A 12,237-nucleotide genomic window follows, 5' to 3' on the forward strand; every position below is an offset into this window, starting at 1 on the left:
AGAGTCCACAATAAAAATAAGCACAATGACCTCATGGTCTGAAAAAGAAAAGAAAACAAGTCTATCATGCAAAAACAAGTCCGACCGCGATTTTGGGTACTCCATAGCAAAAATACAACCTTTCCCGCTTTTTGGAACAAAACACTTTCTCCAAAAAACAACACGCTTCTTCAGAACAAAAATAATCGTCGTAATGCAGCCCGATGGGTCGTCACAAACCACTTCGAGAGAGAATGGAAGCAAGCAAAAGCCCGAGTCACCGCCCAGAATCAAGCAAACCGGTCTATATCGAATCCAAAAACAGCCCCGTACATCATGCCCAGATTAGATAAATAAGATCAGAAACAAACAAGCACAACACTCCGCGGCGGTATTTAGGTGAGGGTGTAGCCACCGTCAACGCGGATATCGGCCCCAGTCATGTACTTGGAGGCGTCACTGAGAAGGAAGGTAACGGGACCCATCAGGTCCTCGGGAGTCCCCATCTTGCCGGTGGGGATGAGGGAGATCCACTTGTCCCGCAATTCGGGGTTCTCATCCAAAATCTTGCGGGTCCTGCAGCAAAACATGGTTAGTCACTGAACATTTTGGGGACGGAACGTCACATACAGAGCAGTAAGCATGTATCCAGGGCTGATGCAGTTCACACGGATGTCGTGACCGGCCCATTCCACAGCGAAGGACGCGGCAAGTTGACGAACAGCGGCCTTGGCGGCGTTGTATGGAGCCTGAGGCTGGGGCACGTTGACGATAGCACCGGACATGCTACCAATCATGACAATGCTGCCCGGGACCTTGCGCTCCATGAGATGCTTGGCAACACCGGTCGCAAAGAGGTATGTTCCATCGACGTTAACCCCCCAAAGTTTCTGCAGACGGTCGTGAGGATAGGAGATGGCATCGAAGTTTTCGGTGAAACCGGCGGAGGTGACCAGGTTGTCGATCTTGCCGTGCTTGGAGATAATATCGGAAAGAGCATCGTTTACGGAGTTAGGGTCGGAAACATCAGCGTAGTGGGCGGTGACAGTCGGCATTCTAGATTCATAGCAATTAGCATTTGGAATTACAATTTAATGTGGTCGATCAGTTAGACTCACTGCTCCAAACCGGGGTTCTCCTTCCTGAACTGTTCAACCAACTTCTGAGCTTGCTCCTCAGCTTCCGCCTCTGTAGAAATCATTTAGCAAAACTATTGCAAGCCAATTGGTCCACCACAGCTTAGAACATACTGTTAAGATCGACAATTGCAAGGTCCGAGCCTGATGCAACGATCGCCTGAGCCATGACCAACCCGAGACCACGGGCACCTCCGGTCACCAGGGTGACCTTGTTCTCGAGGGAAAATTGAGCCAGGGTACGCTTGAAGTGCATTCCTCCGCGGCCTTGAACAATAGGACTGCGAGGCATATTCTCATCATCGGGGTATTCGATCTGCAAACTCTCGTCGACACGGGCGAAACGACCCTCTGTGTCCAATACACCATCCGGGGCTTTGTTGGTGGCGGCCAAGATGGGATCCTTTGCTGCCTTCGACTTCTCATCGTTGGCACGGGGAGCCGTCGACGACAGCCCTCGGAAGAAGGTATTCGCCACCGCTGGTCGTGATGCTGCTGTTACCGCAGCAGGGCGTGTGTTAATGCTGAGAGCCTTGACGGCTTGACGAGCGGCTGGTGACTTAAACATTGTGTAGAGTAGCAGAGGTAGCTAAGAATATAGCTATGTACTCAAGGGAGAGGAGGAATTCGAGGAGATCGGTTTGGGAAGGAAGAGTATGAACCAAGGGATAGATAGACAGAAGAAAAGATGAAGGTCCACCAGGCCGATGGGAAGGAGTATATGTAGTCTTCCCTAAAACCAGAAGGAAAAAAAAAACAATGGTGGGAGAAAAATCTGATGGGTTGCTCGCCTGTTTTACGGTAAAGGGGAAATCCGAGAAGTATCAATCAAGGATTGGAGCAATGCGTATAGGTGTCCACAAGCGGCGAAGGATTGGGACGTACAATTAAATTAGAAAATTCTAAAACATTGATAATCGAAATGGAAAAATCAAAATAATAAAAAAAATCCAAAAAGAAAAGAGAAGAAAACCTTGACTGGACAAAGGAGCTGGGGAATGTGAGGAACAGAGCAATTGCGGTGACCGACCGCCCCAAGGGACCAGCAAGTTGGACCATCATGACTGGAGGCGTGGCCAAATTGACTGGTTCTCAGGATGGAATGGCTGGGGGAAAGTATCCACCATCCCCAGGCACTGGGGAAAATTCCACGTACTTTTTGGACGACCCTTTCATATTTCATGGCCAGCATCAAGTGACATCAGGTGGTGGTGGCCAGGCCTCAACCGCCCTGCAGCGATCTGACCAGGATCGCCTTAGGGAGTGGATCGGCGGCGCTCTTCTTTGCCTCCCGCCGGCTTCCGCGTGACTCCAACACGCCTCCAGAAGTTTCACCGGCTTCTCGACGATCCCAATGCCGGTATCCCGCTCCTAACCTTCCAGGGATTCGATACTATTGATTCCCCATGTCTTTTATTGTCATTTTTATTTTCTATCAATTCTTTCCCCTTTGATTTGATGCCAAGTTTTCTCAATTTTTACTTAATTACTCCGTATTAACTTCTATTCCTATCGATAGCCAATTCAGAGAAACAACATCATCCGAACGAAGCGCAATGGCCTCCTCCCCTGCCGACTCTTAACGCTCATACCACAATCGCAACCCAACTCGACCGGTGGAGCAAGCTATGTATCCGAGCATGCAATAAAAGAATGCAACACTGCAATAACCCTGAGCTCAGAAATTCAATTTCATTCCATCTGATCTATATCAAAGCCAAGCGACGGACAACCGTTCGTCAGCAACACAGCCAAACTCAATCAACAAGGATGCCAGGTCGCATGCACAGCAACCATTGGCTAAGTCAATCTCAGCCCGTTCTTAAAATACAAAAGATAAAGTCAAAGAAGAAATCTCTTATCATCACGCGCCAACGCCATCATTAAACTTGCCGTCCATGTCAACCCCCTGCACAACATGCATGCAACAGTCCAGACTGCACGTACTTTGTCATCAACATATCAGATTGCTTGTTCAAATTCAAATCTTGTTGTTGAATTATTGAAGGAGATCTTCATAGCCACTTCATCCTCCCCACGATTCACATTTGCCACCGTAGATATCTACCCAACAACTACTAACACAGCCCTCCTGCGCAGTATTTACCTACTTTTCATAGTACGTAAAACTCCGGTCCGGGCAATGTTAGCGTCGTTCCTGAACCACTAATTCCTGGCCCCACTTGGTTAATTTCTCGAACCTTGACAACCACAACTTCCTTTGACCGGACTTCCTGTGCCCTAAATCTCTGGATATGGAGAGAGTGGGGCATCACTATGGGGTTACTATCCTCTATATACTCTGGTAACAGCAGGTTACTAGCAGTACTGCCGGTTCGGTATAGTGTATGCCTGGTGCTTGGCACCACTGTGTGTGACTACATATTACCCCTTCTGCACCGCGCCATCTAGTTGCTTTCTTGTACTGCTTTCTTTCCCATCAGCCACTATCATGGGTATAATCAACAAGAATGATTCTTGGATCCTTATCCCTGGTTAACAAGAAGCACGCTCAGATTAGCCAACTTACAGATATTTAAGCAGCTAAAGATTGCAGATAGTTCAAGAATTCGAAGCTCTCAATCATCTATAAACTGGCCATAGCGACATGCGTGACGTCGATACAACCACAAGATGCTGCACGTCACGTAAAATCAAGCCCGACATGACATGCGCCACTTTAAAAGTATTTAGAGTTTCACATACCTTTTCAGTTATACGTTTGAAGTTACAGCATCGAAGGGATCTTGCCGGCTTTTGTGATCCAGAGAATTGTAGCAACTTCTGATCTGCGAGCTTACCTGGTTGCCTCAGGCTGGGGTCGTAGGCTTCGAACGGTGGATAAGATAAATAATCCTCGGGTTAATGATTCAGAGAACGAGACATTCCACTGCTGAAAATATCAAACAACACTGTAATTGAATTCTTCATGAAGAGCCCAAGTTTGCCGGCTAATGGGCTAGCACCGGACAGAACCCTGCTTGAATATTCTCAGTATGCGAGTGCAGGTCCCTGACAAGTCATTCCACGCCTGGCGGAAGGAAGCGATCATCTAGGTCTACTCAGTGGACCTGATATGCAAGGAATACAGAAGTTGCAGGTTGATTTTGTTCGAGATGCTGTAGGAACTCTATACCATCTTGTCAGCTTTCCATGCATGCTCTATGAGGCCCAGGTCACATACCATCTGCTGAAGCACAATGCCACCGCACATCTCGGGAACTCACCTGCCTTGCTCATTTCCCGACTCTTTGCCCTCGCTGTTCAGTCAACCTCGGCTTTTATAAACATACTCCTCATGTTTCTCGTCATAGGCTTGTCCTTCGCATATGTATTCGATATAGCCAACTAAGTTACCGATATCTTGAAGGATACATTGAACGAGCCCTCACGCCCAATTCCTGCGGGTCTAATAAGCTATTGGTAAGGTCAAAGGCGATGGATATTCGCTTGGCTTTGGTTCCCTACATGTGCGTATCTAATTGGAGGCCGAAAGACCATTTCTCGGGAGGCTCATCGACTCCGTTCTAGAACGTTTCATCCCCGAGGCTCGTTTCACCACCTTCCTACATACTTTCTTGCTCATCTTCTACCCCATGGCCATTCATGTGCAGGAATTCCATAACATCGTGGGAGACCAACATATCGGCCGTCGAACTTAACCACTGATCCTCTCCACAGATCAACTGAACCTGCTGCGGAAAGCAACAGCCATGGTAATCTTGGTGGAGTCAGGAGGATTTATCCTTTGGACTTCCCACTACTCAACAGCCCACTTTTATCGCCTTCGAACATCCATATCCCTTCTTTGCGGCTTGTGTGGCATTTGTGCTTTCCAGGAAGCCTGGCGAGAATGAGTTTGCGTATCGTTATTCTTACTTTGCGACTGTATATACTTTGCTGATGGCATGCGCCCTTTAGATTTTAGACACCGGGTGCACCGTTTATTCTGTCAGAGCACAACCCTCCTCGGACTCAGGATACTCTTCTAGATGAAGCTCTTTTATTCATTTCTCCTAAGCTCATGATGTCTATATGCAACAGCGAACCGAACTCATATGGTGGGCTTGGAGACCTAAGGCAGAGTTACTTTGTCTTCCTGGCGAGTGGTGGGGTTCTGGTTCTGCACTTCTATGGATGGAAGCCGGAGCTAAGTTCCTTAGGTTCAACTCTATCAAAATGTTCGTACCCACAGATGGTTGTCGTTGTTGCTTTGCCCCACTGTGAAATTGCGGGTCTGACAGAGCTATTTTTTGTTTTTATTTTTTGTTTGTTCTTGCCCTTTGCCTGGTTTCTTCATTGTTCCGTTCTCACGGTGTTCCTATGGAACCTACTCATCTAACCTTTTCGGCTGTACGACACACAGAACACTAAGTAGATCTATTGATTCATTTAGACTACCGAAGGAAGTCATGTGCCGTTGTCCACATGACTGCGCCTTAATTCTAATTGTACAGCGCCATTGCAATAACATCGCTCGCCGAAAACTCTGCTACTACCGCGGGAGGGAGAAATTGGAGCTGTCTCCATAGGGATGTGTTTTAACATTTCCTTGATATCCACCGGTATCCATCGGGGAAGGATGGCCGGTCTGCGTACCAAACCAGAATACCGACGGCCTTAACTTTCTTCTCCTCTTGAGTGCAATGTCGCCATGGCCATGCCTTCCTTTTACCTTTCTGTTTATACACGACTGTACATCTGCCGGGAGGTTTGCCGACCTGTCCCTAGTTCTCATCACCCTCTTCGGCAAATTCGACCAGAGGTGTGCCGCTCTTACATTGGTCCTGCAAGGTACACGTTAGCCAATTCGTTCGCATCGATTGGGGTGAGTGGAGATTTTCGAAGCCCGGCGGAAAGGTCGTGGAAGCTGGACAGCTGGTCCGTGCATGAAACCCACGGCAGTGCCCAGTCGTTTCAGCCAAACCCCAGACCCCGGTCGCCGAGTCGGCCAAAAATCAATAAGATCAAAAGGAGGGGAGAAACGGGAAGGCGTGCCCACACCGGGCCGAATCCATCGTCTCGATACAAATAGTCACACCAATAGCTCCAAACATTGAGAAATAGCCGGGCAAGGGTAGTGTTCGTGCAGGGGAACGGTCCGCGTGACTTACTCCTTGTTTATGGACCACTCTTGAAATGGTTCCCTTTTGCGGGCTGCGGATGACTGTTTCCATTTTCATACTCTCAATAACCACCAGTGGCTGGTCTTTTTCCACCACATCGCCCGCCTGGACTTCCACACGTAACACTTTGCACGGCATTGGGGCCAAAACGCTGTTGGTTACGTCCTTCATTCCCAGTGCCTTGTCCATCCACTTGGCCCGTGGTATCGTCAAACGATATTGTGTTCCTCTCTGAAAGGCAATGACAGAGTCATCATCCCGAATTACGGTGGTGTCCAATCGGGTGTGAGGGAAGAAAGAGGTCACAACATGCGACCCAGGGTTCTTGTGACTGACCACCTGCTCAAAGGTGCGCCCGCCCACTTCTACATTGAATGTATTGTCATTCGTTTGTTGAACACGGATATCAAACTTGGCGCCATCCTTGGCTCCAGGCGTCAGATCTTCAAATGTTATCTGGCGTGATTGATAGCTCGGGCTGAATCCGACAGCGGAGCCTTCGAAATTGGCCTGCTTCCGAGCGACCGGGGCAGAGTCGTGGTGCAGACAAGCCAATGCGGCTTGTGCGAGCACCTCCGGTTCAATAGCCTCGCGAGTGAACAGTTCTTCGCGATGCTTTTCAATGTATCCGGTTTCCACCTCTCCGGCAACAAAATCAGGGCTCTTGCAGACCGTCTTCAGGAACTCGATGTTGGTAATTGGCCCCGCAACTTCGTACTCTTCTAATGCAGACGCAAGCTTGCGGAGGGCCTCCTCTCGCGTACTGCCTCTCACGATCAATTTGGCAATCATTGGATCGTAGTGAGCTGAAACTTCATCGCCGGCGACGAAGCCTGCGTCTATTCTGATGTCTTCGGAGGGGGTGGGGGTGCGAACGTGAAGTAGTGTGCCGGAATCAGGTATGAACCCCTGATCGGGATTCTCTGCATAGATTCTCGCCTCAATGGCATGCCCACGGCTTGCCATATAAGCTTCTACTTCCTCTTGGGTCAATGGAAGCTTAGCGCCTTCGGCCACCTTGAGTTGCCAGTAGACCAGGTCCTGACCAGTGACCATCTCGGTCACAGGATGTTCAACCTGAAGTCTGGTGTTCATCTCCATGAAGAAGAACTCCCCGCTATCGTTATCAAAGATAAATTCAACGGTACCGGCACCTTCATAGCCTACGGCCTCAGCAGCCGCCCGTGCCTTTGCCCAGAGATCTTTCCTCGTAGCATCAGGCAAGTGAGGAGCGGGTGACTCCTCAAGAATCTTCTGATGCCGTCTTTGTATACTGCAATCTCTTTCTCCCAAAGCCACGCTATTGCCATGCTTGTCTGCGAACACTTGGACCTCAATGTGCCGTGGTGTGGTGATGTACTTCTCCACCAACACTTGGTCGTCTCCGAAGGAGTTCATAGCTTCTGACTTAGCAGATTGCAGTTGAGCCTGGAACTCGGACTTGCTATGAGCTATACGCATTCCCTTTCCGCCGCCTCCTTTGATTGCCTTGATAAGCACAGGATATTTGATCTTATCCGCTTCGGCTTCAAGGAAGCTGGGATCCTGATTCTGACCGTGATAACCAGGAACGCAAGGAACACCGGCCGCCGTCATGATTTTCTTAGACTGGCTTCAAAGGTTGTCAGTAAAGTTTATGGGAAATTTAAGTCAAGTAATTATCTTACCTCTTATCCCCCATGTCCTCGATAGCCTTCCATGGGGGTCCAATGAAGACCAGTCCGGCTTCTGTGCATTTTCGCGCAAACTCCGAGTTCTCACTTAGCTAGTTACAGGTTAGCACACTGATAAACATCGCCTCTTCAGAAATGCATACAAAACCATAGCCTGGGTGTATCCCTTGACAGCCCTCCCGCTTTGCAATCTCAATGATACGGTCTCCATCGAGATAAGCGGAAACGGATCCTAGATTGAAGGCGAATGGGGAGCTCAATGCATGCTGAGCCCGGCTATCGGGATCTGTGTATAACGTAGTTACGCGGATACCATGTTGAGCGGCGGTACGCCCGACTCGTCTAAGGTGAGGGTATAGTTAGTATCAAAACAGCGCGCAGCACCATTCCTAGACATACAAAGCAATTTCTCCTCTATTTGCGATGAGAATCGAATCTAATGAATTCTGTGATTTGGGGGTAGTCGAGGACACTGTAGATGCAGCTCTTCTTGCCCTGTGGGCGGCCGTCGGCCTCAGACGGGAAGCAGTGCGGAGAAGGGACGAGAGTGGCATTGTAAAGAAACGCTGCTGATTAGGATCACAGGATTGAATCAACACCACAGTATATAGGAGGGTAGCAGCATATTCTGCGTAAGAAGACAAAGCTTTGAAAGAGCAAACAGGAAGAGCTCTCAGGGAAAAATAAGAAGGCCGGCAGCTTAAGTTGCCTGGAAGTACTACCGTTCCCCCAGACGGCCCCTTGAGCCGACGCAAAGCGAAGCTGCGGGGAAAACGCCGGGCACGTGATGCTATCTGAGATCCACTTCTTCTGCAGCGCAGTTAATCTCTTTTTTCCTCGCCGGAAAGACGCGATCAGCGAACTCCTCCGACGTCACCGGTCCATTGTCCTGGTGGCTTACAGCGTATCCATCTGATTCGGTCTTACGGTCGCTCTGGAATTTGTCCTACTTGGTCTCGACAAGCTGACTCATCTCTTTGTTTGCTGTTTGGCTTGGCTCGTCTTTTGTGTCTCTGCTTTCCTTTCTAGTAATACCCATTAGACTTGGCAATTTTCCACCATTTCTGTTCTCACCCTTGTATACGCTTTGGAACCCTATATTTGACAGTCTTTCGCTTTACTATACCCAAGATGTCTGATGATGAAGAGTACTACGATGAATACGACGAAGATATCTTCTGGATTGAGGAACCGGAGCCGGAGATCGCTGTCAGTCTCAACACAACACCAAGGACACCATACAGTCGCAGACAAAGAGCTAACCCGTTGCCCATGTAGGATGACCTCGCCGCAACCGCAGTCTATGATGCTCTCTTCTTTGAGGATCCCTCACTCGAGGTAGAAGACTACTACAGCGACTGGGACGACCAATCCGACGATTACTACGACGAAGACCCAACCGCCATACGGCGCCAGCGAGCAATGGGCCTCTGGCCAAACAACTACAACATCAAAGAAATCAACGACATTCTCGCCGCAAAAAAGAACCTTTCAGCCCACAATGGAACCATCCCCAAGAAGACCCTCCCCGAGACAAACGTGGCATCGTTCCAGGGCACGGTATGGAAGACGCTCCACGACGATAGTCCACCCCGTAAATTGTACGAGCCTGGCGACGGCGAAAAAGTGGCCCTCCTGAAGAATTGGCGCGAGGTGTTCCGGTCATCCCATCCTGCCATTGGGCGGGTGCGAATGCGGAAAGTCGGCTCCGACATGGCCCCGCCTCGGGCGCCAGAGGTCTCTAAGAGGGCGGATACCAGTTCTGATGATACGTCTACTGCGTCCTCGTTGGAGAGCCTTCGCGAGACTGATGTTGGGTCTGATGGTTGCTCGAAAACTACCACTCCGGCGGAGCCATCGCTCTCTCCGCCCTTGACGGTGCATTCGCATAGGGTGATCAAGTCGGCTTCTGATCTGCCAGTCAATTCTAAGATGCTTGAGCATGAGTTCCCTATCGAAGCGCCTGAGTCATACGATGATCCAATGGCAATGGAACCGGAGTCACCTGATCTGCAATCTGCAACAACGCAGGACCAGGAGTCTAGCCCAAAGAAACCTAATTCTGCAACCGCGCCATCTACCAGGACAAGGAAACGAAAGGCGTCCGATGCACTAGACCAACCGGATGTAGACAAAAATCAAACAACCACCAGATCTAAGAGAATTGCATCGAAGAAAGTGGGTGAAACCGCGGACCCTCCAGCGGCGTCGGGTCCTGTACGGAGGTCCACCAGGAACAAGGCCAAGCAATAGACGGAAGTGGCCATGAAGATATGAAATCGTTATTCTGTATCTAATTCAACACTCTGCCCATTGGCGGCTAAATATAACAAATGCCAGCTATATATGACATGATAGAAGAAATGCAATTAAAACAGGAACGTATACAACTATGCATACTCTTTATTGAATGCCCGTCCAATGACCATCCGTCTGATTTCGCTAGTCCCCGCACCGATCTCGTACAGCTTCGCATCGCGAAGCAACCGTCCTGCGGGGAGCTCATTGATATATCCATTGCCACCCATCAGCTGGATCGCATCAAGTGCACACTCCGTCGCCCGTTCCGCCGCATACAGGATAGCACCTGCACAGTCCTGGGTCCGGATGCTCACCTCAGACGAGGATGCGGAGTTATCAATGTGCCGTGCCGTGGCATACGTGTAGGCGCGCGATGCCTGAAGTTTTGTGTACATATCTGCCAGCTTACCTTGGATCAACTGGTTATGGGCGATGGGTGATCCGAATTGCTTGCGGACATGAGTATAGGGAAGAACGAGATCAAGGGTGGCTTGCATGATACTACATATCGTTCATCATCGTCAGTTCTGGTGTTCTTGGCTGTAAATATATAGTGTCTTAATAGTAAAACTTACCCCAGGGGGCCAGCGCTGAGAACCAGACGCTCCAGATCGAGACCTTCCATGAGAACCTTGACACCGCGGTTTACTTCGCCGAGGACGTTCTCCTTGGGGACAAACACATCTTCGAAGATAAGCTCTCCGGTGTTTGAGCCGCGCATTCCAAGCTTATCGAGCTTCCGTGCGCAGGAAAATCCGTCAAATGTCTTTTCGACAACGAATGCCGTGATTCCCTTGGAGCCCTTCTCGGGCTCCGTTTTGGCGTAGACAACAATGAAATCTGCGTCGGGGCCCTGAGAGAAGATTAAAGTTTAGCCTTTCTTACAAGCCTCTTGGGACACATGTCAACTCACGTTCGTAATCCACATCTTGGTCCCGTTCAGGACATAGCCACCATCGACCTCCTTAGCCGTAGTCTTCATACTGACAACATCCGAGCCCGCGGAATGTTCCGACATCGCCAGAGCACCAATCTTGTCACCGGACAGGAGTCCCGGCAAGAACCGCTCCTTCTGTTCCGGCGATCCATTCAAAGAGAGCTGGTTGACGCAAAGCTGGGAATGCGCAGCGTATGACAGTGCAATACTTCCTATAGCACGCCACAATCAGAACACGAACAGAGAGTTCACATTTAGTAATGTGGTAATAGGAAGAATGCAATACCTGATGCACGACTAAGCTCTTCCATAACTATACAGTGCGCCTGGTAACCCATGGCGAGGCCGCCATAATCCTCATTTGCAGTGATGCCCAGGAATCTGACAATTGAATTAGAATCGCCTATAATGGGAAATTACCGGTCAGCTTGATTTTATACTTACCCAGCATCACCAAGTTTCTTCCACATCTCAGCCGGGAATTCATTCTGTGCGTCCGTCTTTGCGGCTACTTCCTCGGTAATCTCACGCCCTTGATTGAGCTTCTGGTCAGATTGCGGAACACAGAACATCCGTAGGAGAGCAACTGACTGGTAAATTCCTGCACACGTTCCCGGAGTTCTAGTAGCTCATCTTCCGTGGGCGGCACAAAGCCCTTGGGGTGTTTTGAAGCGAACGTCCGTGATGCGGGGATCTGTATGAGGGGTTTCCTGATTGACCCCAGGGACCTGGAGGTACTGCGGAAGAGGAATGGGAGACGAGATGCGGCAGCCATTGTGAAAAAGGTATTTCTGCACGGGAAATTCACACAAAGAAAGAAACAAGAGATCTGAAGGGAAGGGGAAGTGGAAAGGAAATGAGACAAGCAAAGCCGAGAAAGAATGAAGTAAGTCGCAGAGTTATGCGCAAGTCCGCAAATGCGGAGGCCGATGCCAGCCGCGGCTAAACACGGAAATCGTCGCACTTGGTTTCTCCGCAACTTCAATCCGGGGTCACATTTCATCAGAATTCCTCCCCACGCCCATTGTCCATCCTCGTCTATTTTTCCTTCATCGGCCATTGTTCCCACTTGGCTGCCCTCATAA

The 12,237-nt window shown here is 49.6% G+C and overlaps 4 protein-coding genes across 4 annotated transcripts; 1 reads left to right on the plus strand and 3 right to left on the minus strand.

Annotated features, from left to right (window-relative positions):
• Window positions 1-278: 278 nt before the first annotated feature.
• On the minus strand, window positions 279-1,715 carry ANOM_001260 (putative D-arabinitol dehydrogenase ArbD; the record flags this gene model as incomplete). The annotated part of the gene is made up of 4 exons (XM_015546517.1): window positions 279-555; window positions 610-1,035; window positions 1,098-1,167; window positions 1,230-1,715. Coding segments are annotated over 4 exons (1,146 nt in total), but the record flags the coding sequence as incomplete, so codon positions are not given.
• Window positions 1,716-5,842: 4,127 nt separating this feature from the next.
• On the minus strand, window positions 5,843-8,599 carry ANOM_001261 (acetyl/propionyl/methylcrotonyl-CoA carboxylase subunit alpha; the record flags this gene model as incomplete). The annotated part of the gene is made up of 5 exons (XM_015546518.1): window positions 5,843-5,902; window positions 6,230-7,853; window positions 7,909-8,006; window positions 8,058-8,256; window positions 8,314-8,599. Coding segments are annotated over 5 exons (2,259 nt in total), but the record flags the coding sequence as incomplete, so codon positions are not given.
• A 446-nt stretch (window positions 8,600-9,045) lies between these two features.
• Window positions 9,046-10,167, plus strand: ANOM_001262 (uncharacterized protein; the record flags this gene model as incomplete). Its single annotated transcript, XM_015546519.1, has 2 exons — window positions 9,046-9,123; window positions 9,193-10,167. The coding sequence occupies 2 exons, from the start codon at window positions 9,046-9,048 to the stop codon at window positions 10,165-10,167; spliced, it is 1,053 nt and encodes a 350-aa protein (XP_015411429.1).
• A 137-nt stretch (window positions 10,168-10,304) lies between these two features.
• On the minus strand, window positions 10,305-11,927 carry ANOM_001263 (isovaleryl-CoA dehydrogenase; the record flags this gene model as incomplete). The annotated part of the gene is made up of 6 exons (XM_015546520.1): window positions 10,305-10,716; window positions 10,791-11,068; window positions 11,129-11,364; window positions 11,439-11,533; window positions 11,597-11,684; window positions 11,744-11,927. The coding sequence occupies 6 exons, from the start codon at window positions 11,925-11,927 to the stop codon at window positions 10,305-10,307; spliced, it is 1,293 nt and encodes a 430-aa protein (XP_015411430.1).
• Between the last annotated feature and the right edge of the window lie 310 nt (window positions 11,928-12,237).

Source organism: Aspergillus nomiae (assembly GCF_001204775.2).
Source record: "Aspergillus nomiae NRRL 13137 chromosome Unknown contig00013, whole genome shotgun sequence".
In the NCBI taxonomy this organism is placed as follows: Eukaryota; Fungi; Ascomycota; class Eurotiomycetes; order Eurotiales; family Aspergillaceae; genus Aspergillus; species Aspergillus nomiae.